At 34.8% G+C, this 25,703-nt stretch overlaps 2 protein-coding genes and 1 long non-coding RNA gene across 3 annotated transcripts; 1 reads left to right on the top strand and 2 right to left on the bottom strand.

The window, feature by feature from the left end:
• Positions 1 to 1,656: 1,656 nt before the first annotated feature.
• LOC131173366 (uncharacterized) lies at positions 1,657 to 4,628 on the bottom strand. Its single transcript, XR_009143676.1, has 3 exons — positions 4,020 to 4,628; positions 2,506 to 2,569; positions 1,657 to 1,919 (listed from the first exon to the last, which is right to left on the bottom strand). It is a non-coding gene; the product is annotated as an uncharacterized LOC131173366 (long non-coding RNA).
• A 3,010-nt stretch (positions 4,629 to 7,638) lies between these two features.
• LOC110632978 (protein SLOW GREEN 1, chloroplastic) lies at positions 7,639 to 9,174 on the top strand. Its single transcript, XM_021781394.2, has one exon. It carries the CDS (start codon positions 7,880 to 7,882, stop codon positions 8,882 to 8,884), a length of 1,005 nt encoding a protein of 334 aa, XP_021637086.2. The 5' UTR covers positions 7,639 to 7,879; the 3' UTR covers positions 8,885 to 9,174.
• Positions 9,175 to 10,639: 1,465 nt separating this feature from the next.
• Positions 10,640 to 24,430, bottom strand: LOC110632977 (uncharacterized). The gene is made up of 14 exons (XM_058135000.1): positions 24,158 to 24,430; positions 22,847 to 23,392; positions 21,033 to 22,253; positions 20,601 to 20,928; positions 20,051 to 20,306; positions 19,736 to 19,952; positions 19,309 to 19,658; positions 18,620 to 19,168; positions 16,550 to 17,750; positions 15,775 to 16,125; positions 15,147 to 15,384; positions 12,022 to 14,648; positions 11,756 to 11,907; positions 10,640 to 11,253 (listed from the first exon to the last, which is right to left on the bottom strand). The coding sequence occupies exons 1-14, from the start codon at positions 24,269 to 24,271 to the stop codon at positions 10,920 to 10,922; spliced, it is 8,484 nt and encodes a 2,827-aa protein (XP_057990983.1). The 5' UTR covers positions 24,272 to 24,430; the 3' UTR covers positions 10,640 to 10,919.
• Positions 24,431 to 25,703: the final 1,273 nt, after the last annotated feature.

Below are 25,703 nucleotides of genomic sequence, written 5' to 3'. Positions count from 1 at the left end.
ACTCAATAGATCCCTCGGCGAGTAGGAGCCGGACCATATCTCGAGCACTAGTACAATCTTTAGCTATATGGCCCTTGCCTCCACAGTAAAAGCAGTCTCCAGTGGCCCAATAACATTCCCCATGAATCTTGCCACAAGTCTCACGGGCGGCGTAATGTGAACCCTCGCTGATCACGACTGCACCTAGGGTCTCGACTGCAAAATCTGCCGCCAAATTGCCACCTCGACCCTGCTGGGTCCACTAAACTTCTTTTTCTTTCCGGAGGTAGCACCAGAACTCTGCTCAACTGATTTTTCTCCCTTGTCTTTTTCTGATTTCTCAGCTTTTTCCTTCACTGGGGTTGCTTCTGCTTTAACTCTTTCTAGTTCAAGTGCTTGGGACATAAGTTCTGAGAAGTTGCTGTGTCGAAATCCTACAACTTGCATCCGTATCTTTGGGCTTCAAACCCGTCTCAAATCTCTTGCATCTTGCTTTCTTGGTAGTAAGGAGACTCTCCGCATAGTGACTCAAAGTGAGAACTCCCTCTCATACTCGCCACCGATCTATTCCCTTGTTTTAGACTCAAAACTCTTGCAATTTCGATCAACATATGCGTCGGGATGTATTTACATGCGAACTCTCGATAAAGTCATCCTGTGTTAGCACCGTGGTTCAGCCAAGCCGTGGGGATGGTCTTCCACCACCATACGCATCCTTGCGGTAGAGACACAGAATACTCAAACTTTAATTCATCTTGGCAAGGCCTTCTTAAATACTGTCCATTCTTTCAAGCCATTGCTCTGCCTCAAGTGGGTCCATCAGTACTTTAAATTCGCAGCCCCATACTTCAATAATTTATCATATTGTCCGGCCGAGGCGATGGTTGTGCCAGTGGTTGGGGTGGAGCTTGAGTAGGCATACCCCCAGCCATTTGTTGAAACATATCCGCTATCTGCTGTGCGAACTGTGCAGGAATTTGCGGCATTTGTGGTGCTGGTGCTGCTGACCCACTGACATTCGGTAAAGCTGGGGCTTCCCCTTGAGACTAAGCTTCAACAGACAGCTCAACTGAGCGATCCCCAACTTCCATATCAAGATGAAGATAGGGTATCTCTGAACAAGTAACACAAGGAGATTTCCTCCGTTAGTTCATATTCATGATGTAATGCAATCGTATGTAACAAATATGGACATTGAGCAATTTGTACTTAACAAAGAAAAGACACAAATTCACAAGCTAAAACATACTTCAAAAATTTTGCTCTGATACCACTAAAACATGTCACACCTTACCCCTCTGTAAGGCATAACATGATCCCGTAGAATACCTAATGAACTACCGAACTTCACCTACCGATAACTCATTAAGTACCCTACAAGGGATTTTAAAACAATTTTCTTATCTTTGACAAGTGGTGAGCATTTCTAATGAGTATTTAAAACATTTAGTTGAAATTAAAACTAATTAATATTTTTGGCCATTTTAGTTTTCCACAAATTTGATAAAAATTTTGACAGAGTTTCCTCTGTATTTTGAGAAAACCGTTCTTCGAATACCTGTAAAAAGCACTTCTAAAAGATTTTCTCAACCACTACTTCGGTTTCACAATCAAACTCAATCAATTTATCAAAATTCACAAGTTCAATAATTCTCAAAATACTGACAATCAATATCATTCATATTTCATTAAAAACAAAATAATTTATACATAACCTTACAAATTTATATCAAAAGAAACACAAACTAAACTTTATTACAAACTTCATACAAATTTGTGTACAAGCTGCTCAAGACCCATTTTTACATGTCCATACATTTATGTGCAATATATACATCAAAAGAAGTATTTACAGTTAGGGTATAAATTATACCCGAAGGCTTCAAACTGATGACTTCACACCTCAGCAGCTCAGTCTGCTGCTCCTCTAATCTCTGTATCTGCGACAGCAATAAAAGCTATCGCTGAGTACTAAGACTCAGTGGTGCACAATATACTAAAATAATCTTTATGCAAAACTTAAAGCACATTCATTCAAAAATTTGATTAAACATGAAAATTAAATACAATCATGCATTGTAAGATTTTACATGTAAACCAAGTTTATTTCAAAGTATCAAAACACATTTCATAAAACCCACAGTTAAATCATGCCATTCGAAACAAATAGAATCTCAATAGCCAGAGGCTAAAGAGAAATCACATCACAAGGCTAGCTAGCTCAAATATATGGATATCCATTCACATCCTCTTCTACTGGCACACCTCAACACTTCTCCAGAGAAGGAATCAAAATTCGAAACTAATTACCCCCACTAGTCGTGCTAGTGAGGTGTTCAAATATGTGGTCATGACACTGTGGTTTCAAAACTTATCTTAACAATTTGCTAAACATTTTCTTTTCAAATATACATAATAACTTTCAACAATTTAGATCAACATCATAAGAATGTCATAATCCAATATTTCACATTATTTAAAACGATATGCAAAAGATGATTATAAAAGTATATGTTGTGCACAAACCTCAAACGAGTCGTCCTTTAGCCTCGACTCGGTTCCTCGGGTTCCTTCCCGATATTCTTTTCAACTGAAACACACAATTTTACAATGTTTCAGTACTAGAACTTAAAATAAATCCAAAATAAACTTAACTTCACATTTAGCTAGCTCTAACGTGTTAAATTCGACGTTCTCGAAATTTTGTGTTTCTGGTTACTATTCACTGCACTATTCAAGTCAAATTATTGACTTTCTAAGGCTTAATGGGTATGGGAACTCCAACTTCACCCACATACCACATTTTGGTCACCAAACTTGTTGGTTTTGGTCATTTGTTTAAAGCTTAGGTCATTTTGGCAAAATTGCCAATTTTGGTTTTGGTTTTCCGGTTGCACTATTCCATTGGTCGATCTACTGTTGGAATTTGACAAAACTTCCTTCATAGAAAATGTTCCTTATTGTCTTAAGTGTATTCTCATTTTTGGATCACCTCAATCGGAGTTTTGTAGCTCAAGTTATGGCCAAAATAAGTTTACTGTTCACGTGCACTCGCTCATACTGCAATTTAGGTGCTGGCAGATTTTTGGTCCAACTTTGGTCAATTGTTTGATCAAGTTAAGTTCATAATTCGGTCTCACTTTCTTCATATGAAATGTTGTACTATGTCTTAGGTTTCCATCGATTCAAGAATCGCCTAAATCCGAGTTTTCTGGAGAGAGTTATAGCCCTCCAAACATTGCTGCTCAATGAAAATTCTGCAGAATTTCAGTACAGAAATTTTAACTTTGCTCAATGATTTGAATGAGTTAATGGCCTAATTTGGGTTGGTGTTCTTCATGAAAGTTTTAGGTCTATATCATATCTAATTGCTGGCAAAATTTCAGGTCAATTTGACCTACCTAGCTCGAGTTATGACCAAATGAACAGTTACTGTTCATTTGGTCAGTTTTATGCAGTGGCAGCCTGCAATCAACTCACTTTGGTCAATTGTTTCACCAAGTTTTGGTCAGTTTTTGGCCATGGTTCCTTAATGAAAATTGTGCTCTTTTATGTCTATTTTCATCTCCAATTGGTGGCATATCAATTGGGCTTGTAAAATTTGAGTTTTGGTCCTTCTTTGTGGGTTTGGTCATGCTGCCAGCAGCATGACCATTAACCTCCGAATTTAGTTTTCATTCCTATCATTCCCACACAACTTATTTGGTCATAATTGACCATTATTTCATTTCACAATAGGTTAAACATGCCATTTATGCATTTCTCCAAATTTTGGTCCATAAACCCTAGCATTGAAACCTTAATCTCACTAACTCTTGCATTTAACTACTTCTAATAATTTTAATGTTAATCATTTCACTAAGTAAAGCTTCTAAACTCACTCAATTGCATCATATTCATGCAAACCACACTCCTCTCAAGCTGCCCAAAATTTCAATTTAATTCTTTCCCCATATTTGTTTCATTTAAATCAAGTTATTAGCTCACTTAATTACCTAAACATGCATTTGAATGGAAAAGTAACAATTTAACATACTAACCTTTTGTTAAAGCTTCAAAACCCTATCTTTAATTCTTCTTTCTTCTTGTAATCTCCTTCTTAAGTTGCAATAACAAGCTCTAGGGTGGTTTTTAAGAGAGTTATTTGGATTAAGTGAAGAAAATTAAGCTTAAATGTAAGCTTAAATGGAGGACCATTCATGGAGGAATTTGGGAGGAAAGTGGGGTGGCAAGGAAGAAGAAAATCCTAATTTTTTTCCTTTGGTTTCCTTTACACGTTTTTTTTTTTTTTTTTGGCTTATGGAAGACCCCTAATTCCCAAATTAAATAATTCAATTTATTACTTTAGTTATGACATCATGCATGATGTCATAACTTTTGACTTTTTCATTTTCATCTCTTTTTATTTTTTTTTTTCTATTAGTTCTTTAATTTAATTCTCGATTCCGAAATTTTCTTTTCTCCGATTTTATTTGACAGTTAGGTCAGGAGTCAGCTCTCGGGGTCAATTGACCAAATTGCCCCTCGCCTGTTCATCCCGGTTTGTAAATAATCCAATATTTCTTCCGGCTCCCTGACCTAATTATTTGACTGACTTAACAGTTCTTTTTCATGATTTTCTCTTTTCCACTGTGTTCATAAGGGTCCTAAGGACCGCAGCGTCACTTTTTACGGTTCAAAATTTGAGTTTAAAACGACTTAGCTGATCGTTCAGGAGGTCACTCATCATTGTGACTCTACTCGTTTAACCTCTTATGTTTTGTTTTTCTTATTTATAGTTAACTAATTAAACATTACTAATTATTTGTGTTTATGGCTTCTCAAGTTGTCTTAAGTGTGGCCCTAATCCCATTAATTGTCCGGACCGACACCGGTCTCCGGAACAGTGAAATATACCAGGCTATATAACGGGGGTGTTACAACCTGTGAATAGTAGGTACTTATAACGTGGCAAATACCTAAGAACCAATAGGTACCTAGGAACTGGCAAGTACCTGGAGCTAGAGGGAAAGTCACCTACGCCATCTCTACAAGTACAAAGGGACATATCAAATATGTGTGCCCAAACAATAATCAAGCAAGTAATACAAGTACCAACATGTAATTTAATACACAGGTACTTAACATCATACTGCAGTTAGTGCAGGTACTTAAGCAACAAATAAGTACCTGCGAATTTCTCAAATCTAGCAAAAATCGACAAAACCCACTCAATAGCCAACAATTTCATGGCAAAATTAGCAACTAAAGAGGGATAAAAGTTCTTGTGTTACTAAAAATCAGGATTAAAAGAGATAAGAAATGAATTGTGTGAGGAAGGACCTTTAAATTGAGACACAAGCCATCGAACGAGGCGATGATTGCTTGGTTGTTAATGGCAAAAGGAAGGTCAGTGATGAAGGGAATAGCACGCTGACAAGACAAACCAGTGAGAAAGGAAATCGCATGATGGCGACCAAAGGAAGAACCAAACGACAATGAATGGGTAGCGCACAAACAAAAGAAAGAGAAGAAGATAAAGGAAGAAATGAGAGAAAATATGTAGATTGGTTTGTGATGCTTTTGATGATGACCTGATTTAGATTTGAGAATGGTGTTAGTTTGAGAGCTTAGTTGTGAGAATGGAGAAGGTGAGGTGGAATGGGAAAAGAGGAAAGAGAATTTGGCTTTAAGTGCCATTAATGCCATGGGAAAGCATGATTTGCAATAATTAGAACTCTATGGGACATGGGAAAGTCATTAGGATGGAGTTAATTTAAATTTTAAAATTCCTAGGAGAAAGCATTGAAGATACTGGAGAATCTTTTACAAATTTTGAATAGAAATAAGCTAAATTTAGTATTTTTAATTGCCACCTAAAATGGCTTGTCAGCCAGTCTAGGCACTAGGGATAATTGTTTACACTAAAATAATCAATTTATTTATTAATTATTTTTTTATCTAAGAATTAATTAAATTAATTTTTTATAAAATTAATTTATTTTATTTTATTAATTTGATTAATTAATGACTTAAGATAATTATTAAATAAATATCTGGAGGAGTTATCTGGTGGTTAGCTGAGATAAAGAAAGTTATTAGCAGTTACAAGAAGTTATAAAGGAGTGGGCTAATAACTGCTAATAACTGCAGAACGTCAAGATAGATCTTCCAAAATCTTCTAGGTACCTACAAGGAGAGCTATAAATATCAAATGAGCAGCAATATTTACGACCCCAACAACTCAACCAAATAACCATTCCAATCAATCAACAAATCAATAACAATCAAATGATTGTAGCAGTTCAATCAATCTAAGACTTCAGCCATTGATTTGTCTTTTACTTTTATTTTTAATTTCAATTTTAAGCAATCTTTAATTTTCAAACTGTTGCATTTTACTATTCAAAAACCTTGTACTTTTCTTCAGCAATCAATACATTCTTACTTTTTAATTCCAGTTTTCTTTCACATTCACATTACATTTAAAGGTGAAGTTGCATTCAATGTAGCTAGTTCTCATAATTGTTTGATTCAAAAGTTACAAAGCATGAATTTCATAGTTGATACACTCAGTATCCGGCACGCCTTTATCCAAGCTATTTGTCAGCTAAATTATTTTTACGACAAATAAAACCTAAAATAATTTCAAATGATTATTATATGGTTGAGATTCTTTCATTGAAGATTATTGTAAATAATTAAAAATTATTTGATAGAATTGTATCCCAATTGAATTGGCACAAGTTTTATTCATATAAAAGTAGGTCAGTTAATAAAAATAAAAAATATATATATAATTTAAAATATGAAAAAAAAGAGATAATTACTAAAAAAAAATCTTTTCAAAATTTTACAATTCTATCTCATACTATGAAAATTACTAATTAAATTTTAAACTTTTTAACTTTTACTAATTCTACACCACCGTTAAAAAATTAGTTATCTCACTAACAAAAACGCCATTTAGTGCTACTTAAGAGTGTAACTTTTATAATATGTAGTACTTTTCATATTAGTATACTAAAATAATATATTTTTACCTTAAAATGCATATTTCAAGTCTCTTCAAGTATCCTAATCCCATATCATTGTTTCATTGGTTAACATTAAAGAATTATTTAAGTGTATACTTATTAAATATATATTAATATAAGGTACTTACATTTAATCAAGTATATATTAATATAAGGCACTCATATTTAATTAAATATTTTTTTTATTTAAAGATATGTCTTTCTCTTTTATATTAAATATAACTTAATTATATTTATATTGTGCTTTCATAGAGTGTTATATGACATTTCTATTAGTGTTATAATAATTTTTTTAATAATATAATAGAATTAATAAGAGTTAAAAAAAATTATGATTTAATTTATAATTTTTATAATATGAGTAAAATTATAAAAATTTAAAAAGTAATATTTTTTTTTTCACAATTAGCCGAAAGAAACAAATTCAGAAGTACGCGTTTTTTGAAAGTAAAGGAAGAGAGAATAAAAGTGTTTATGTCTTTTATGTCTTATCATTCCACTTCATATTTAATTTTAATAATATAAATTATTAAAATTTTTATTAAAATATTAATTAAATAATTTTTGCAATTATTTGTGTATAATTATTTAATAGAAAGTGAATTTTTAAATTTATAGATGCATATTCTTGGCATGCGAGTCTACCACCATTTTCTTTTTGGGCAAATGCAATGCTTTGTTTTTGAAGGTTTGGTGTAATGTATTTTCATATTGTGAGAAATAAAAAAATAAATTAAAATTGTGAAGTTGAATGAATCCATGTCTTGAGCGATGAATTCAATGAAAAGTCAGATCGCCTTCTGACCATCTCTCTCTCTCGCTCTCTCCCCCTCCTATCAGAAACCCTAAACCCCTCAACACAAATCCTCTCCATTGCTCCTACCATGAACTCCACACTAGCTTCTTCTTTCCTCCATCTCAAAACAACTTCCATGAACCCTTCTTCTCTTTCCCATTTCATCTCCCTCAAATCTCGTAAACCTAATACCAATTTCTCATCTATCTCTTCCCTTAGAACAGTCAGGGCATCATCAGATCATACCCACAGACCCTCCGTTCTCAAAAGCCTCACCAAAGCTGCTATTCTAATTGGTTTCACCGTTTCAGTGGCCGCCAGATTCTCAGTTTTGCCGGCGAGAGCTGAAACGTCACCAACTCTTACAGAAAATAGGCCAACCCTTGATGAAGAGGAAGAAGCAGAACGAGAAAAGGTAGAGAAACAGCAAAACCAGAACCAAACTGACCAAGTAACACCGTTATCTCAATTGCTTGAGTCTGGTGCTGAAGCAATTGAATCTCTCAAATCTCTTTTACAGCAAAAGCTTGAAAATGGGGAAGACGAGGAGGCTCTGAAGGTACTAGAGCGTCTAGTAGACGCACAACCATCGGTGACAGAGTGGAAGTTCTTGATCGCTAGGTTGTATAATGAAATGGGTCGAACCCGGGATGCGCGCAAGATGTTCGAAGAAATTCTCCATGTGAATCCATTGTCTTTCGAGGCATTATTCGAGAACGCACTCCTAATGGACCGTTGTGGAGAAGGAGAAGCGGTTATTAGGAGGCTACAAGAGGCTCTAGACATCGCCAAAGAGGAGAATAAAGTAAAAGAAGCAAGAGATGTGAGGTTCATTATGGCACAGATACAATTTTTGCAAAAGAATGTAGAGGAGGCATTGAAGAGTTATCAAGAGTTGTCGAAAGAGGATCCCAATGATTTCAGGCCATATTTTTGTCGAGGAATGATATATAGCTTGCTTGATAAGAATGAGGAGGCAAGAGAACAGTTTGCCAAGTATAGGAAGCTTTCGCCGAAGAAGTTTGAGGTGGAGGGCTATTTGAGGACCCCATTGTCAAGGATGAAGCTTTTTGGGTCAAATGAGGAGAAATGAGCTACTTAACCTATGGGAGTTCTTGGTTAATAAACTAATAATAAATCAGGATCTCCAGACAGACAAGGGGACACTGGATTTTCATGTAGCCCTCGGCTTCTTTTAGTAAGTTTAGTAAGCTACTGTTTTATAGGAATTGATGTTGAATTTTCATCAAAAGGAATAAAGGAAATGCCATATCTTGTTGCTATAGAGCATGTTTTGATTGTTCATGCGGAAAACTGTCCAATGTTAATGTTGAAAAATTATCTGCTATACATGCAATGTAATTCTCTGCTTTGTTGTTGGTCTATGTTTTCTTGATGTGCTGTCCGTTAGGAATTTTTTTGTTATGGACAGTGGACTACAAGTTTACAACAACTTTATAGTGTGGAAGACAGTGAAGACTCAATTACAATCTTTTGTTGGTTACTTTGGTGAAATAATTAAAGAAAAAGGTTATGACTTGCATGCATAAAGGCAATTTACTACAATAATAGATCTGACTTGGTTTAATTTTTGAGTTAACTGTTTCTAGTTGGGTTTCTACCTCCTTCCTGAGTTCAAAATGTCTCCAAGAACACTCCCCAACAATTTTTTCCCCATTGTTAAATACCATTTTAACGCTACAGAAATGACTGGCATGAATAAATGTTTGTTTTGGTGGAACTGTATGATCTGATCCTGGTCCACATGTGGTTTATGGTTATCTTCCCTGAACAAACAGGTTTGCTTTAGCAATTTCTTCTGCTTCATCTACATTATCATCAAGGATTCTTGGTTTATATGGTAAAAATTCTGAATACTTGTGAGTTGTTTATTGTACCATTGCTATTGGTTCAGTTTAAATGTCATGTGCTCATGCGTTTGGCCGTTAGGTATTTGATGTCTTGGTAAAAGATTAATTTTGAACTCTCTGCACTTTTTCTCTGGAAGCTCCTCTAACCAATACCCTTTTTTGAACTGCCCCAGGCACATACTCGGTGGTATTCCCTTGGTTTTCTTTAACCTTTTCCTTCTTGTCCACTTTTTATATCCTGCCCTTACCCAACCTAAAATTTCTTTATCTAAAGAACCAACCTCTTCCTTGAACCTCTGACACTGGACCCCTTGCCTGCTGTAATTTGCTTTTCTCAACCTTATTTGGTTTTTAATTGGATTTCTACCGAGGCAATGGAGATTCCTCTATCATTGTTTATTATTTAATTCCTTTAGATATGGGACATTATGCTACGATATCTGGGAAATAATAGTCTTGGGTTGGCACAGGTGGCCAAACTAATATTTTCTTGTTAAGTTATTTATGGCCACTAGTTTTATGAATCAAGTCAAAATATTTTCCATTCTACTTGGTGATTAAGCTGTTCTTGGCTGGACCAGTTGAAGCATATAGGTGTAAATGTTCCTTGTGGTCACGCTTATGTTACTGATAACTTCAGTTTAAGTGTATTAGGAGTCCAGATATTCTATATTGGGCTCTGACCCAATTTTTGTTTGATATTGGCTCTATAGTAGTAACATCACTGTATATTCATACTTGAAACATAACAGACCCATTGCTGCCTTGGTCTTGCAAAAAACAATGCCATGAGTGCAGTGTTAACCTACTATCTTTGGATTTGCAAACAGGTTAGAAGTCATATATTCTTTTAGAAATACAGATTTCATATACTCTCACCTAAGGATGAGTCATTATGCATCAACATTTTGTTTTCTTTTTGCTCTTATGGAAGTGAAGAGAATTAATTAACACCCATAAATAAGAATTTATGTGCATTGACCACAACTGAGGCCTGATGATATAATATATGCTTGGCCTAAATGCAATTACAGGGAAGTGTTCATGCATGATATGCCACCAACACCAAATCAAAACAAAGATTTTAAGCCACTTTCTGCAGAAGGCTTCCACATACAGAAAATAACAAAGCACTGAGCTTCTGAAGCTATTGCAGTGGCATAATGGTCCACTTCATACGGAAATAGAAGAGCAATGCACTCGTATACACCTATATTTGCAAATGCACGATGCCTATATCTTTAAATTTTCCACTAGCTACTTATTTTTTCGGCCTCCTTTCCCCTTCCCTGCTTTTCTCTTAGGCTTTTTTTTGCTGCCTTTGTTTTCTGCATGACAACTGCTGCCTTCGTTTCCAGAAGCAACTGTAGCCTGAGAATCATTGATCTTGCCTTTATCAGAACTTTCACTATTCATAACCTCATTATTAACATTTTCATCAAATTTGCTGTCATCTGATGCCTCCTTTCCAAGGCTTTCATCTTGTTGCAACATTTTCTGATTGATGAAATTCTCCAATCTTGGCCTTCTTGATTCCAGCTTGCTAACAAGTTCTTCAATTCTTGAAATGTCATTCTCAAGCTCCGGACCACTTGGAAAAGGGTAAATATTCAGTATACAGATTACATATTTAGGATGGAAATAATGTACAAAAAAAAAAAAATCACAGCATTCATTCTGGCAACTTATCAATTTTAGTAAATCCTTTTATTTTTATCAATTTTATCTTCAATCTTTGGAATTAGTTTATATACCCTTCTTGCAAATTATCAACTACAGTCCAAAATATTGTTTATTTGATCATTTTGCCATTTAGATTAACAGCAAATATAATAAACATGGTTAATGTTTCAGTTTAAGGATGTTTTGACTGCGTTTATTCACCACTGACTCAACTACCGAACCAACATCAAATTATAATTAGTTTAAGGATAGAAGAGGACCACTAGATTTTATAAATGGCCCTTGCTCAAACTCTTTCTTCTCTCCCACCCCCTCAAAATAAAATTTCAGCTCTAAAAAGAAAATTAAGAAAAAACTACATATGCGACCGTTAAGCAAGTAAAATATCAGAGCACCATGTTTAAACTGACCTCATATCTAATGCAGCAAACAGTTGCTTCAATTCCTCGAGTAGAATGGCAGCTTCCCCATACAAGCTACCATTTTCATTGTCAGGAGCGCCCTTCTGCAAGCATCCATTCAATGCAGTACTTAAAAAGTGGATTATCTTTCCTATATTTGTCTGAAAAAAAAACAATAATTCAATAAGCTGGAGCAGATTAAAATCCTCAACTGATGTCATGCTTCAAACTATAGAAAAAGAGAACAAAAAAATTTCAAAGAATTTGAACATCACCTTAATTTTTTGATCATTTGCCCTTGTACTCTTGTCTTCTCCCTGATTCATCGATTTTAATGCTCCAAGTATTTCCCACAGCTCGCCAGGTGGGCAAGGAAGGTTCTCCTCATTAAGACTGGATCCTTTGCCATGATCATATCCATCAGGAGACGCTACTCCCTTGCAAGGGCTAGTAGTGTCCAATGCAACATTTTCTTTGTTATTTTCATTAGCTTTACTGGTATGTGGAAACAAGATTGTGAACATATCTTCTTTGCTTTGGCCAACCATATCCAAAAATATGGCATTTGGGCTTGAATATTGTGGACAAGATTTATCCAAGCTCACAATTACCAGTGGATTTCCTATTTTCTGAAATGCATCAGCAAGCACATTTAAATCTGCACTTGCATTCAGAAACTTCCGTTTCTTCCACCTGTTCTGGAGGGCATTATAAAACTGCCTTGGAAGCTGATCAGTAATATAATTCATACCCAGCAACTCAAAAAGCAAGTCCCTACACAAACCATAGTTCAAAGAAAGCAAACATGCTATAACAACTAGTCTCAATATCACAAATGCATAGCAGTCCTTTGCATTTGTGTGACACTTTCTAATCCACTCCATCATATCCATCTTATTACAAAGAAGCTGCCGAACAATGTTGGCTAAAAACCCCAGGATGCCATTGGCAGATTGTGGTGCCAGTTCCACCGAACTGGAAGTTTGGCTGCCATCACATTCCAGGTAGATAAGCCATTCCGTAAAAGAAGATTTTGTGGTGAGAAAAAACCCGCGAGAGTAAGATAACAAAATCAGTTGGCGCTCAACAAGGTATAGGAAATCTCCAGGTGAGACATAGTCATTCTCTTTCCTCCAGTTGGCATTATATGTATCTACCAAAGCTCCATGTAACTTCAACTTCAAAGGCAGCTGATCCAAGGGTATTTCAGTGTTATTGTCTGGTAAGACTCCGAACCCTGAGTTCAAACAGAGATCCTCCATTAAAGCCATCCATGATGCATTCCATCTTAAACCATCTACAATCTTCTTATATAACTCATCACACGGCTTACCAGAACCAAGAATTGCCAATGATATCCTTCCAAGCTGCCCATAAGACAGCTCGTTATTCACACTAACAGCTTCAGAAGCAACTTCCTTAATTAAATTTCTAAAACTATTAGTTCTCCTCATAGAAATCATATTCTTTTTCAATGATTCTTTCCAGTCCAGAGGATAAATGCAGCCAAACAAGTGTTCATATGACAAGCCAATGAATTTAAGCAGTGCCTTGTTGTCGGAGTGTCTGCGGTCCAGAAACTCGGAATTGAAAAGAAATTTCGCTATTTCATAGATATGATTAAGAGCCCTGCTCTGGCAGAAGAAAGAGAAGGAATTCTTAACTGAGAGGATATAAAGAGCTTCAAGTTTGATTAACACATCAAGACCAACAGAAAGTAATTCCGCAGACCAATAACTCTGAGCAGCAGACATAAACTGATGAACACCTAGAGAATTGAACTTCCCATTGTTTTGCATAAATCGAGTATCCATTTTTTTCACCCAATATGCATCAGGGATCATCAGAATATAGATGGCATTTAGAATATTAAACTGCCTGCGCACACCCAAGTAGTTCAAGCAGAATTCTCCATAACTTCTGAATTCACTAGCGTCTTGTGTTTCAAGACTTCTCAGATACTCGAATATTTTCCCAATATTATCCTTCCAGAAATTCCAGAAGTAAACTAGTGTCTCAATACAAACCTGATTTTTTGAAATTTTATTTTCTGAGAACCTTGTTAGATCAAGAACCATGTCATTTTCCCACTCATACTTAGAGGCATTTAAATTAAGATGTGCATCCAGAATCTTTCGAGCAGATAATATTTCACCTCTTATACTCTTCTGTCCCTGAGAAGCGTTTAGATGTTGTTTCATCGTGGACAGGCTGCACTGGTTATTCAATAAAATTCCGGCTTCCATATGCACAAACTCGTAATATTGTCTCGAATCATTCTTTGCAAGTGACTTTGCTTTTGTTAGAAGCTCCACCTTCTCTGTAAACTCCTTTAAGGGCCAGCCTTTGCTCCCAAATGACCACAGAGAGCTTGCAAACACATACCAAAGAATAAGCAATGATGCATCCTTAAAATGTCCAGCCTTTCCAAGCAGATCAGCCTCATGTAAAAGTTCACCTTTCTGCTTTGCAATTTTTGCTGCCTCCAGGAAGTTGCCTGATTCTTCTTCAAATAAAAGAAGCTCATCAAGGCACCCTAAATTTTCCAAGAAAGTGCGGATGGAAGCTATGGAGTCAAAAGCTCTAACATATTTCATCATGGCTCTGTTATCATTCAACTCGTGATAGTGAAGTGCACAGCTCTCCAAAAACTCTCGTTCAATTTTATCCATTTCCTCGCTCCTTTTAACCATGTAACTATCTTCTGTCACATGTTGTTTCCAATACTGAATGTATTGCAAGCCCACATCAAAGAGTTTTCCTTCAGTACAGGCAGATAAACACTTTGAGAAATGGTTGCCCTTGGCATATACTTCTGCTGCAAATTTATAACATCCAGCAAGATAGAAACACTCCCCAGCTTTTTCCAAAGCAAAATCGCCACATTTCAAATAAATTTTTCCTGCAAAGACAAGAATTACCGTCAACAGGTCTATGAATCTTAAAGTCAATTCACAAAATCAACTTTTAGAAATTTGGCAATAACTGAAGCTAAGCTTCATGACATGATCATCACACACCAACTAGACCAGTGTACACTCCCTCTCTTTTCCCCTTCTTACTCCCTTTTACAGTGACAATAGGAATAATGGTGCAATTAACAAAACAAATATTCCAATAACTTAAATGTTTCATTTCAAAACACATGTATATAAGCAGTGATGACATTTAAATGTGACATTAGAAATTTAATGATCCCACATAACATCCACTGTTTCACAATGAAATACAAAGCTTCTTTAGGGCCGAGAGACCTAATATAGCAAGTCAAAAAATAAGACAAAAAGCTCACAGTACACGCCGAAGCAATAATATAGTACTCCTCCACATAATTAATCTTATTTCTGATTCATGTTTCCAAGATGCCTAAATAAGGAACAAAGAGAAAATAACTTTGTACCTGCTCTTTCATACTCCTTTAGCATGAAAAAACATTCTGCAGCATACTCAGCTTTTCCAATGGCCTCAAAAATTTCAGCAGCCTGCCTGCGGGCGGTAGAAGCCATCTCAGGATTTGAAGCTTGCATTTTTTCAGCAGCTGCTCTGAGCCCAGAAGCCTTGGCCAATTTTTCTCCATATTCATCTCCTGCTCTTTCAAAGCACATTGTCGCCATCTCATAGTTGCCCAAACACAAAAGCTTCATGACCAACATAAGGAAAAGAAAGAGAAAGTTACTATTTCATGAACATGATGCAACTACAAGAACTCAGTATGAAAGGCATCTTCATCTCCTTGTAGTTTTATGTAAGACAAAAAATTATTCTTATTGATACTCCCAAGATAGCACATGATGGCAGCAAATATTCTTGTTATATACTTTATATGGAAGACAAAAATGCAATAATCATTGATAACAGCAACTGCAAACAACAGTCTCCTAACTTGCACTAATTTATTGCACTTCCACACTTTTAGGGTAAAATACCGATAAGCACATGATAACAATATTATCGACAAGAAAAATAACAGAATTAATAGCAAGGTTATTCATATTTAAGAAACTACAAAGAAATAAAAACCAGAAGACCTTATAACCCTGTGACTTCCACTCTTCTGGGCTGCTGGCAACTTGCATTGCTAATGCAAGAGAATCATCCAGCTGTCTGACTTGGACAAGGGCCTTCTTCCTCCAATAATCAAACATTGGTTTGGAGAACTCCTCAGTATTCTCACAAATCCACAATCTCTGCCTTGTACGAGTGATAGCAACATATAATTGCTTCAATTCAGAGCACAGGACGTTGTGTTTTCCTGGATTAAAACTTGGAACAGATGGAGAACTAGCATCAAGCAAATTCTGTTCTTTCATGTATTCATAAATAACTCTCCACTTATTTTTCAATGGTGATGAGCCAAAGAAGTTGTACAATAGTACATCCTACAAAGAGATTATGTACAAAGTTAATAATGCAATACCATGACATAGGCCAAGAAAATGTGAACATTTGACAATGTTGTAAACATTAAACAAATGGCTTTATGAAAACATTACCTGCATAACCAACTCATTAGCAAAAACATCTTTTCCACTATTTTTCATTTAACCAAAGTGAGAGGGAAAATAAACCAACTATTTCCCTCACACATAATGAAATAACATCAAAATCAGAAAAATTATTGTAAGTGCTGACATATTCATCATAATCTTAAAACAATTGACCATATCTGATAATTAGTGAGCAAGAAGAGCAACAATGTTAATGACAACAAAAAGCAAGAAGTAGAACTTGATAAAGGAGAAACAACTTTAATGTTCCAACTACATAAAAGAAGAATGACAATATAAAAAATACACCACTGACCTGAAACTCAAGGCCCTTGCATTCCACTATGGTCAAAACAAGAGCTTGCTTCCCAACATAATTGCAAGTTTCTTTCCTAGCTGAATCATCCCTTACTAATATGACTTGCTCGGCTCCAAACCCAACAAAACTTCCTCCCATATTCCCATTGTTCCCAAATATAGTAACAATTGCATTTTCATCATTCCCAGATTCAATCAGAATAGGGGCTTCCCCAAATATTTGACTAGTTTCATGATCTAAAACATCAATAAATGGTCGGAAAAACCGGTAAAGGAGGTCAATAACACTCTGAGCTAACTTGAGAACACCAGCATGGGTTCGAAAGTTCTGTTTCAAATGAAAAATTTTAGATAACTGACCTTTCTCCTTCATTCTTTCATTACCTTCACTTCTGGATCCTAAAACAAACTCATTATAAAACAGAGATCTGATATCTTCAAACCTAAAATCAATCCCCCTGGCAATAGTTTGTGCAGTGTCACCAGAAAATACAAAGCCCTCGCTCACATTTTTGCTGATGTGTTTGAAAAGTGCAACCTGCCTCATTGTAAGATCTTGAACTTCATCAATATAAACAAAATCCATCATATTTCCCAAATAATTTTCATTTTTAAGCCGATGATGGAGATCATTAACTAGATCAGCCAAATCAAAATCACCATTTGCTTTCTTCATTTTTTCATAATCTTCAAATGCATCATATATTGTTTCTCTCTGCTTCTTACTTAAAGTGGATATCCGACCCTCAGACAACATAATATAGTCCTCCCGGCTGAGTCTACCATCAGAAGACTCCCCTGCTTTCAAGCCTCCTTTTATTTGAGACATTATCTCTGTAAAGACTCTAGAAGAGTCGAGCTTTTTAGTGAACTTTGCATTAAAATGCGGCCAGTAATTTGAACAAAACTTCTCATAGTTAACCTCCCTTGTTCTTATAAAAGTTTGCATTGCAATAGAGCCTGAACTTCCCATTTTACCATGCAAAAGCTGTCTCAAATCAGGAAACTTTTCAAAGTAAGAATTACCAATTGTTCCATCAAGCATCATCAGAAATTTATTGAAAGTTATGACAAGAGGGTACAACTCTGGAGGAATATCAATTAAAGAATCTGGGATGTCTTTGAATTGTGCAGCATCATCAATATCCTCCTTATCAGCTGGAATACAACCCGCAGAATATTTTCCACCAGAGGCAAATCTGTATACACATACAAGCTTATATTAGAAAATGCATATATAAATAGCACAATGATAACGTCGATTTAAAAAATAAAGAAACTCGTTAAGATAATTAAAAAAAAAATGAATGAGAATTTCGCACTTGTATTCTAATGTATGATAAACTCATCATACAGTTGTTTAGAAACTCAGAGGAAATTTCAAGGTCAACACAGATAATAAGAAACTTTTTAGAAAGAATTTGCTAAAATATAAGGGGAAGCATAAAATCATATAATAAATATTTGACATGTGCAACAAAGTTCATTGGTTGTCTCAGAAGTATACTGCAGAGTTTTGAAATGGAAGTCCCAAAACTGAAAATGTTGCACAAATCATCCACAGAAGAATTTGGGCGTGATATAATCTTAAATCACAATGAGATGTCTTATCAGTATTACTAAAGAAGAGGACAAAAAGAATTTCATCTTAAAATTTAGAAAATATTAGCTAGTAAATTCGCTATGCAAAACAAAATTTTCTTTTACTTTCCTTTTCAAACTGTCAATCAATAACTTGACAAATCCTAACATTTTTCCAATCACATGCATTCAAATTGTTTCATTTTAGCAGAATTTTGCAAACATAAGCACATGAATTTGATAATATCATGAAAAATGAAGTCACAAAGTCTGTTTAATGTTGTCATATTTAATAAAATTCCTAACAAAATTTCTACAATTTTAAATCCCACATTGCTTAACATGAAAATATATTCATACGTTTGTCATTTGGAAATTATATTGCCTAGTTGCATCATAACTACTAATTTGAGGAAGATACACCAACTTGGAAAATTGGGTAATATCTTTCTACAATAGCACTACATTTTGAAGGCAACCCCCATACCTTTTTAGTTGAGAAACTTGGTGTTTGACAGCATAACACAGTTTAGGACTAACAGTCACAAAAAGCTGGCGCAAAACAGCATTCTTAGCCTCACCATCACTGTTTTCAACATTTTTTATATCATCATCAACATCGATTCTCTGGAATGCATACTTGGAGGTATTGTCACTCTCTTCACCATAACCTTCAACAGCCATATGGAAAAGTTGCTCTTTCTTAAATAATTTCATTGTTAAAACAGTTGTTTTTCCAGTGCCAGATCGACCCAATATAAACGAACTTTTTTGGAATAGAATTATTTCCCGTTCTTCATCTGTTACTTCAAAAGGGAGCTCTAGTTCAAGACCATCAGGATCAGAAAGCAAGTGGCTTACAACTACACGGGATAAGGGGTAGAATTTCATTAGCAACAAGCTGTCACTCACTTTTGAGTTCTCCACATAACATTTATCATTAGAACTCAGATTGCTTCCCCCTTCATTGTTGACAAGACTCTTAAACTGGACAATATCAAAAGAAGTTGACCAAGTTTTGGGAACTTCCAAACCTCTGTACATGAAAAAACAACATTAGATATAGAAGGGAAAGCAAAAAATAAAATTATTACTTGCTCTTGCAAATAAGTTGAATTTAATATGTTAAGGTTCTTGAAAAAAGAACAATCTTATGTAGTGCCAACAAAGGCATACCCTTCTAGAAATTTCTCATTGCAACAACTAATAAAATCATCCGTATATCTTTGAAAGATGCCATTGAGACGTTTGACCAATCTTGGAATCTCTTCTACTGGCAATATGTCCCAAACCTTCAAAACTTGAGTGTACCTTTTCTCCTTCTGTATGTCAATTGAACATATTACATACAATCCTTCAACCTTGAATTGTTTCAAGATATTTAAAGAGTCACAAATAAAATCCACATTCCTCTTCTTAGGGCGCCAGCCACTGGAAAGTCTAAGAAGAAGGTTCAGAGTAGATGTCTTTGTCCGAATGGATGCCAGCTTTCCAAATGATCTTTTAAAGTTTTCACTGAAAAGAACCTAGCAACCAGAAATTAACATAAATATTTTTTAGGACAGATATGTTGATAACGTAAGTTTAGTCTGAATTTATATACCTTCCACCTAGCACTTTTGAAAAATACACTATCTCCATTGAGCAAATCATCAAGTTGATCAAACTCTTTCTTGACTTCCAATATGGTTTTTGCCAGTTGCTTATCTTCATCAGCACTAAAGAAGCAGTGACGCTTCTTAGCATCACAAACTAATTCCTTCCAAATCGATTCACTATTAGTTAGGGTTCTTTCATTTCCCAAAATCCAAAGACAGTGCCTACAAGGAAAAAAATAAACAAATAAAATAACTTTGTGTTATCGTTTTTGCTTGAATTATTAAACCGATGAAGGGAAAGAAGTAATTTGAAGCAATACCTTGCCCTTGTAATAGCAACATTGACTCTCCGAGGATTGGACATGAACCCAATTCTCCCATCTCTATTTGCTCTCACAGTGGATATTATTATGACATCTTCCTCCCCACCCTGAAACCCATCTACTGACTTCACCTTCACAGAAAAACCATTAATATTTTCATACTTGTGACCAATTTTCTCTCGGATTGCAGTCACTTGAGCAACATATGGGGATATTACACCAATTCTAAGCTTCTGTTTTGAGCCATTCCATGCTGATGCAAAAACAGGCAAGGAAACAAAAAGATAATCATATCCAAAAACATATTTGCACAACAGAAATGCTAGTCAAGACACATTGTTTCAGCAGAATAATGATGCTGCTAGCATAATTATTTCAAGAGGTTAATGATGTTGTCCACATGAAAAATGTTATAGTTAAGTCAAAAGTTCATCACAAACACTACAAACTTCATCCTTTTAAGCCTTTCTCCAAAGGGAACAGAATAATCAAGTGTAAAATTCCACGTCAGAGTGGTAATAGGAAAATCAAATTTATTATTTCCTACCTTTGTGCAGACTTTGCACTAGTTTTGACACAATAGCTACCTCAACCATATTTCTTCGGCTACGTCCAACATCATCCAACTCTTCTCTTCCATCAAACACATTTATGAATGAATAGGGTCCAAACATTGGCCCTGGAAGATAATGCTTTTCATAACTTTTCCCCACAACATTTGGTGCATCTAAGATCTCATTAAAGTAAAATTTTGAATTTGGAAAGCAGCTTATAAATGGATGCATTCTGTACTGCATATTCAAAAGGTGTTTTGGATGACCCAATGAGCTCAACCTTTCAAATAAACTTCTTCCAAAGCCACTTTTATCAGAAGCCTACAAAAAATGAAAGAAATGAGAAGCTATGTTGTAGAAATAAATACAACCTAACTCATTTTGAATACGAAAGGTAATATATATAAGATGGAGTATTTATGTACTTTGCTTTCCACCATAGCTGGTAATTGGCACTCATCACCAATAAGAATGGCATGCCTAATACCAGGAATTTTTAGGGGTATTGCCGATTCACATTCTTTAAGTTGGGCTGCTTCATCAATTACCAGTAAATTCAGTGGTTCTATTGCCAATGAATGCAGTTTATATGAACTTGATGCTGTGCAGAAAATTAAAGAGGCTTTCTCAAAACAGAATTTGACTATTGATCTCTTGTTCATTGCACTTGGTAGATTAAGTTCTCTGAGAGAATTACGCAGAGATTTTAATAAAGAAAGGCAGTCCCTTCTCCTCAAGCACAACATCAATAGTATATCTGAAAAACCTTGAGAATAATCCTCAACTAACTCTGGACATGCAAAAACCTCCTCTATGTCTTCAGAGATTACATCATCCCGAGATAGCAAAGAATCAAAACTATCAAGGAGCCCAACAAGGGATGTAATGTTTTGTCGATTATGTTTCAGAATGTAACTTTCAGATATATGTGTGCATAAACTAAGGAGACATTTTTTCAGAGGTAATGCAGTAGACTTGAATCTTTCTCTCACAAAATCAAGAAATGATTTATTCCCCTCAAATTCAACTTCTGTTTTACTGCTGAATTTTTTCTCTTTGTTTTCACTTTCAAGATTGCGGTCCTTCTCTTTGATCAATTCATTTTCCAAGAAAACATTGTACTGAGAAACACAATCTTCAAAAAAGTCTATTGTTGAAGTCAAACAATGCCACCATCCAGTCAAAGGTGCAAAACACTCTATAAGCCTTTCAACACGATAATCCAAATATATTTCTTCAATTTCCGAATTCACTTTCAGCCTTTCTTTATTCCCAAATAGAAGAATATCTCCTGCAGAATAAATCAAAGCATCTGCTTCTGAGTGTTTTTCATGAGATTCTATTGCCAACTTTAATACCCTAGTTGCCACTTCCATAACTGCAACATTAGTTGGAGCACAAGTCAGGGTCCTACATTTCATTTTTAAAAGGTTAAAGAGTAGTATGCTAACAGTTTTAGTCTTCCCTGTCCCTGGAGGGCCCCAAATGAGTTCCACAGAGCACTTGTGATTGCACTGCATTTTATCAAGGCTAGCTAATACAGCCTCAGTTTGGGAGTCATTCAACATTGATGATAAATTCATAGCAAATTTTGCATCCCAGATTTCATTCTTCCTAACAGAACAGAGGGCACAATTTTCCCTGACCTGTTACCAAGAACATAATTTCAGTAAATTCCAACAACGGTACTAGAAAAACAAATGCAAATTCCCTCCAAATATCAAGTCTGGAATACACTAGAGAAAGACATACGACCAATATGGCACATTATCTATTCTCTTGTAAAGCAAGATTTATGCAGTACATATAAATATTTCAAATCAAAATTAGATTTTACCAAGTCTATATAGACAAGAAGCTGCAAAAAAAAAAGAGAGAGTAGCATAGGTGAATCAAAGAAAATTTCCTTTTCTCTTATTAATTCTCTTGCCAGGTAAAAAACTACTAAAAATTGGCAGTTCCAGTGTCTTATGAATGCAATGCAAGCTCAGGTAGGCTTCATCCACTTCTTTGCCAAGTTATTCTAATCTCTAAATTAAAAGGCTCTCTATAACTTTTGACTCATCAAAAAGAATACATATAGACTGGAATAGTTAGGTTAAAATGATCAACATTTTCTGGTCCAAGGTCATCAAGTAATCATGGCCATTTGCATATCTCCACTTAACATAAAGAAAACATTTACAAGTCGATTCTACAAAATCCTATCTACAACAAATATAATATTTGAATCCCTTACCACAGAATCAGCAGACAGAAATCCCTTGATGATATTCAAGTTTCCATGCATGTGCAATGCATTCCAGATTCTTTTATTAGTGGTTGCATTTATCAAGAAAATCACAACCAGTGAGTTCTGCAACCCCTCCCTAACTTCAACACGTTTTGATGCCTGGACTTTAAAATAAGTAGATGTGCTAGCATCCTCATTCTCATCCTCTGTGATGTTAGTAACCATTGCAAAAGCCCATGTCCTTCCTACCCTTTGCAAATCAGAGAAAGTTTCAGGTTTAGCATTTGCCAGAACAACAATATCTCCGGGCAATGTATTGTAAGGCTCCTTCCCACGATCATTGAACCTGTTTCTCCAGTGATCAACCTTAACATCATACAATAACTTATCATGAGGCTTGCACTCAGAGAAGCTGACCACTTCAGCAAATGGCGCTTCGGAAATAATCTCCATGCTCGAATGCAATTGTGCTCGTGTCTCTTCCAATAAAGGAAGTAAATATGATTCAAAATAATGCTTAACCGATTCAAATGATTCTGGAATCTTGTCCGCCTACAAAAAATAATAATAATAATAATAATAAATAAATAAATAAATTATAAATTGTGGGCTCTTTCTTTTCAAAAGGCTAGTAAAGAAATCCTCAAGTATCAATAGAAACTCCAACATTCCATATTTGATTTAAAAAAGCAATTACACAACGTTTACACAATAGCTACATTTCCACCATTTAACTGGCATGCACAATGTAAGCTCCATAGTTTGATCAGGAAGTGAATTTAGTATACCGTCCTTAATTTGGCTACATAATTTATTTTAGTGTACTTAGTGACCTCCATCCATCCACACACACACACACAAGCTCAAAGTAATGTTCCTTGGTTCTTAAGAAGACAAACATGCAAGTTCCTCTGTCTCTATATGTTACCAAGGCAGAGAACGATAGATAAAGTAAATGACATGGGTTGGGTAGGTGAAAGCCCACAACCCACACAAAACAAGCAACATAAGTAATAACATGCGAGGGAGAGATTCCTATACACCATAAATGGTTAGATATAATAATTGAAAACTGACTTAGTAATCAAATGACTACAATAAGCACAAGAGTCCAACTTCAGGATTATAAAATTTCATGTTAATGTTGGTTGAAATCAATAAAAAAAATTATTCTAACAAAACCCAAATAACATTCAAGAATCTAATAACCCAAAAGTCGCAAAATCGTCTCCCCTTCCATCATTTTTTCCCCAAAATAAGCAAAATAATAATAATAATAATAATAATAATAATAATAATAATAATAATTTGAAAGACCTGGAAAAGATTTTCATTGAATATGTCTTCAAGAGACCATGAAAACAAGATGTCAGTGAAGCCATAGTCATTGGGAAAACCCATCTTCCTGCTTGAACTCTCCCCTGCCATCATTCCTTTTTTAGTCCCTCTTTCTCACTAAACTCTTTACCTGCAACTAAATAACAAAAAACCCATTTAAAATTTCACGATTTAAAGCTGAAATGCGATTTCTTAGCCATAAAGAAAGAAGAAAGTCACAAGGTTAAGAAACTAGGAATCTTAGTACAAGCACTAGCCTGGATTAAAAGGAAAAGCACCTCTTTTGCTTTTCAATTAAAAAGAAAGAGATCCTATCGTTTTCTTCCGTACTCTGCTTGACTTAGAACGTCTTATTTGCATTAATTGGTTTCATTCCACAGTTTCTTGCAATTTTCAAAGGTCCTTTAATTCCTTTCATAAAAAATCTCTTAGCCTAGAAGAAAGAGGAGACTCATGAGAGCGGGAAACAAATAAAACATGAAAAATAATAAAATGAAAAATAAAAGCAGTTTCTTCTTCTGTAATCTTCGTGACTTACGACAGTAAAAGAAGTCAATTGCTATTAAATGGGTTCACAAATCGTAGAGAAGTCAATTGCATGTTTCTCAGTCCTTATACTTTAATTCTCTATGTTTTCCAAGAAATTGTCTTTCCAATTAAATAAATAGGATAATTTACAATTTAAGGGGAGGCGTTGGCCCCAAGTGGACAAAAGTAGTTATTACCATACAACTTCTAACCGTCAAACGTTTTTTAATGCTTAAAAAGATAAGATTATTTTTTTTAATTTTATTATAAAATTCATCTTATTTACAAATAAATTCAATGATCCTTTGCTTGTTATATTTTATACTATTTGAAAATATTATTTTTCTAAAATTATCCTTTTATCTTTATTATTGCATATATCTTTTTTTTTAAATTAAAAGTATAAACATTTAAAATAGTTAAAATATTGTCTATTTATGCATATTTCTATTTATTTGTATTTATTTATATTTATATTTATCTGTTTTGTTTGTCTACGTCTATAAATATCTACGTTTATATTTGAGTTTATCTATATTTATATCTATATCTATTTATTTATATCTATATATGTTTGTGTCTATATTTTTATATATTTATCTACGTCTGTATATATTTGTACCTATATCTATGTCTTATTTATGCCTTTTTGTCTCTCTCTCTCTCTCTCTCTCTCTCTCTCTCTCTCTCTCTCTCTCTCTATATATATATATATATATATATATATCTATTTGTGTGCGTGCGTGCGCATGCTTGAGTTTGTATTTGTGTTTATCTTTGTTTGTTTTCGTCTGTATATGCATGTGTCTATATTTGTGCTTGTCTGTATAAGTCTATTTTTTTTAGTCTATGTCTACATCTGTATGTATATTTATGTATGTATATGTTTGTGTCTTTGTGTCCATCTGTTTTGTGTATATGTCTATGTTTGTTTGTGCCTATGTCTACCTGTGACTGTTTCTATTAGTGTATGTATCTGTATCTATATCTATATCTA

The sequence above is a fragment of the Hevea brasiliensis genome, chromosome 14 (genome assembly GCF_030052815.1).
Source record: "Hevea brasiliensis isolate MT/VB/25A 57/8 chromosome 14, ASM3005281v1, whole genome shotgun sequence".
NCBI lineage: Eukaryota > Viridiplantae > Streptophyta > Magnoliopsida > Malpighiales > Euphorbiaceae > Hevea > Hevea brasiliensis.
Note: the sequence above shows the minus strand (reverse complement) of the source record. Positions and strands in the feature narration are given on the sequence as shown.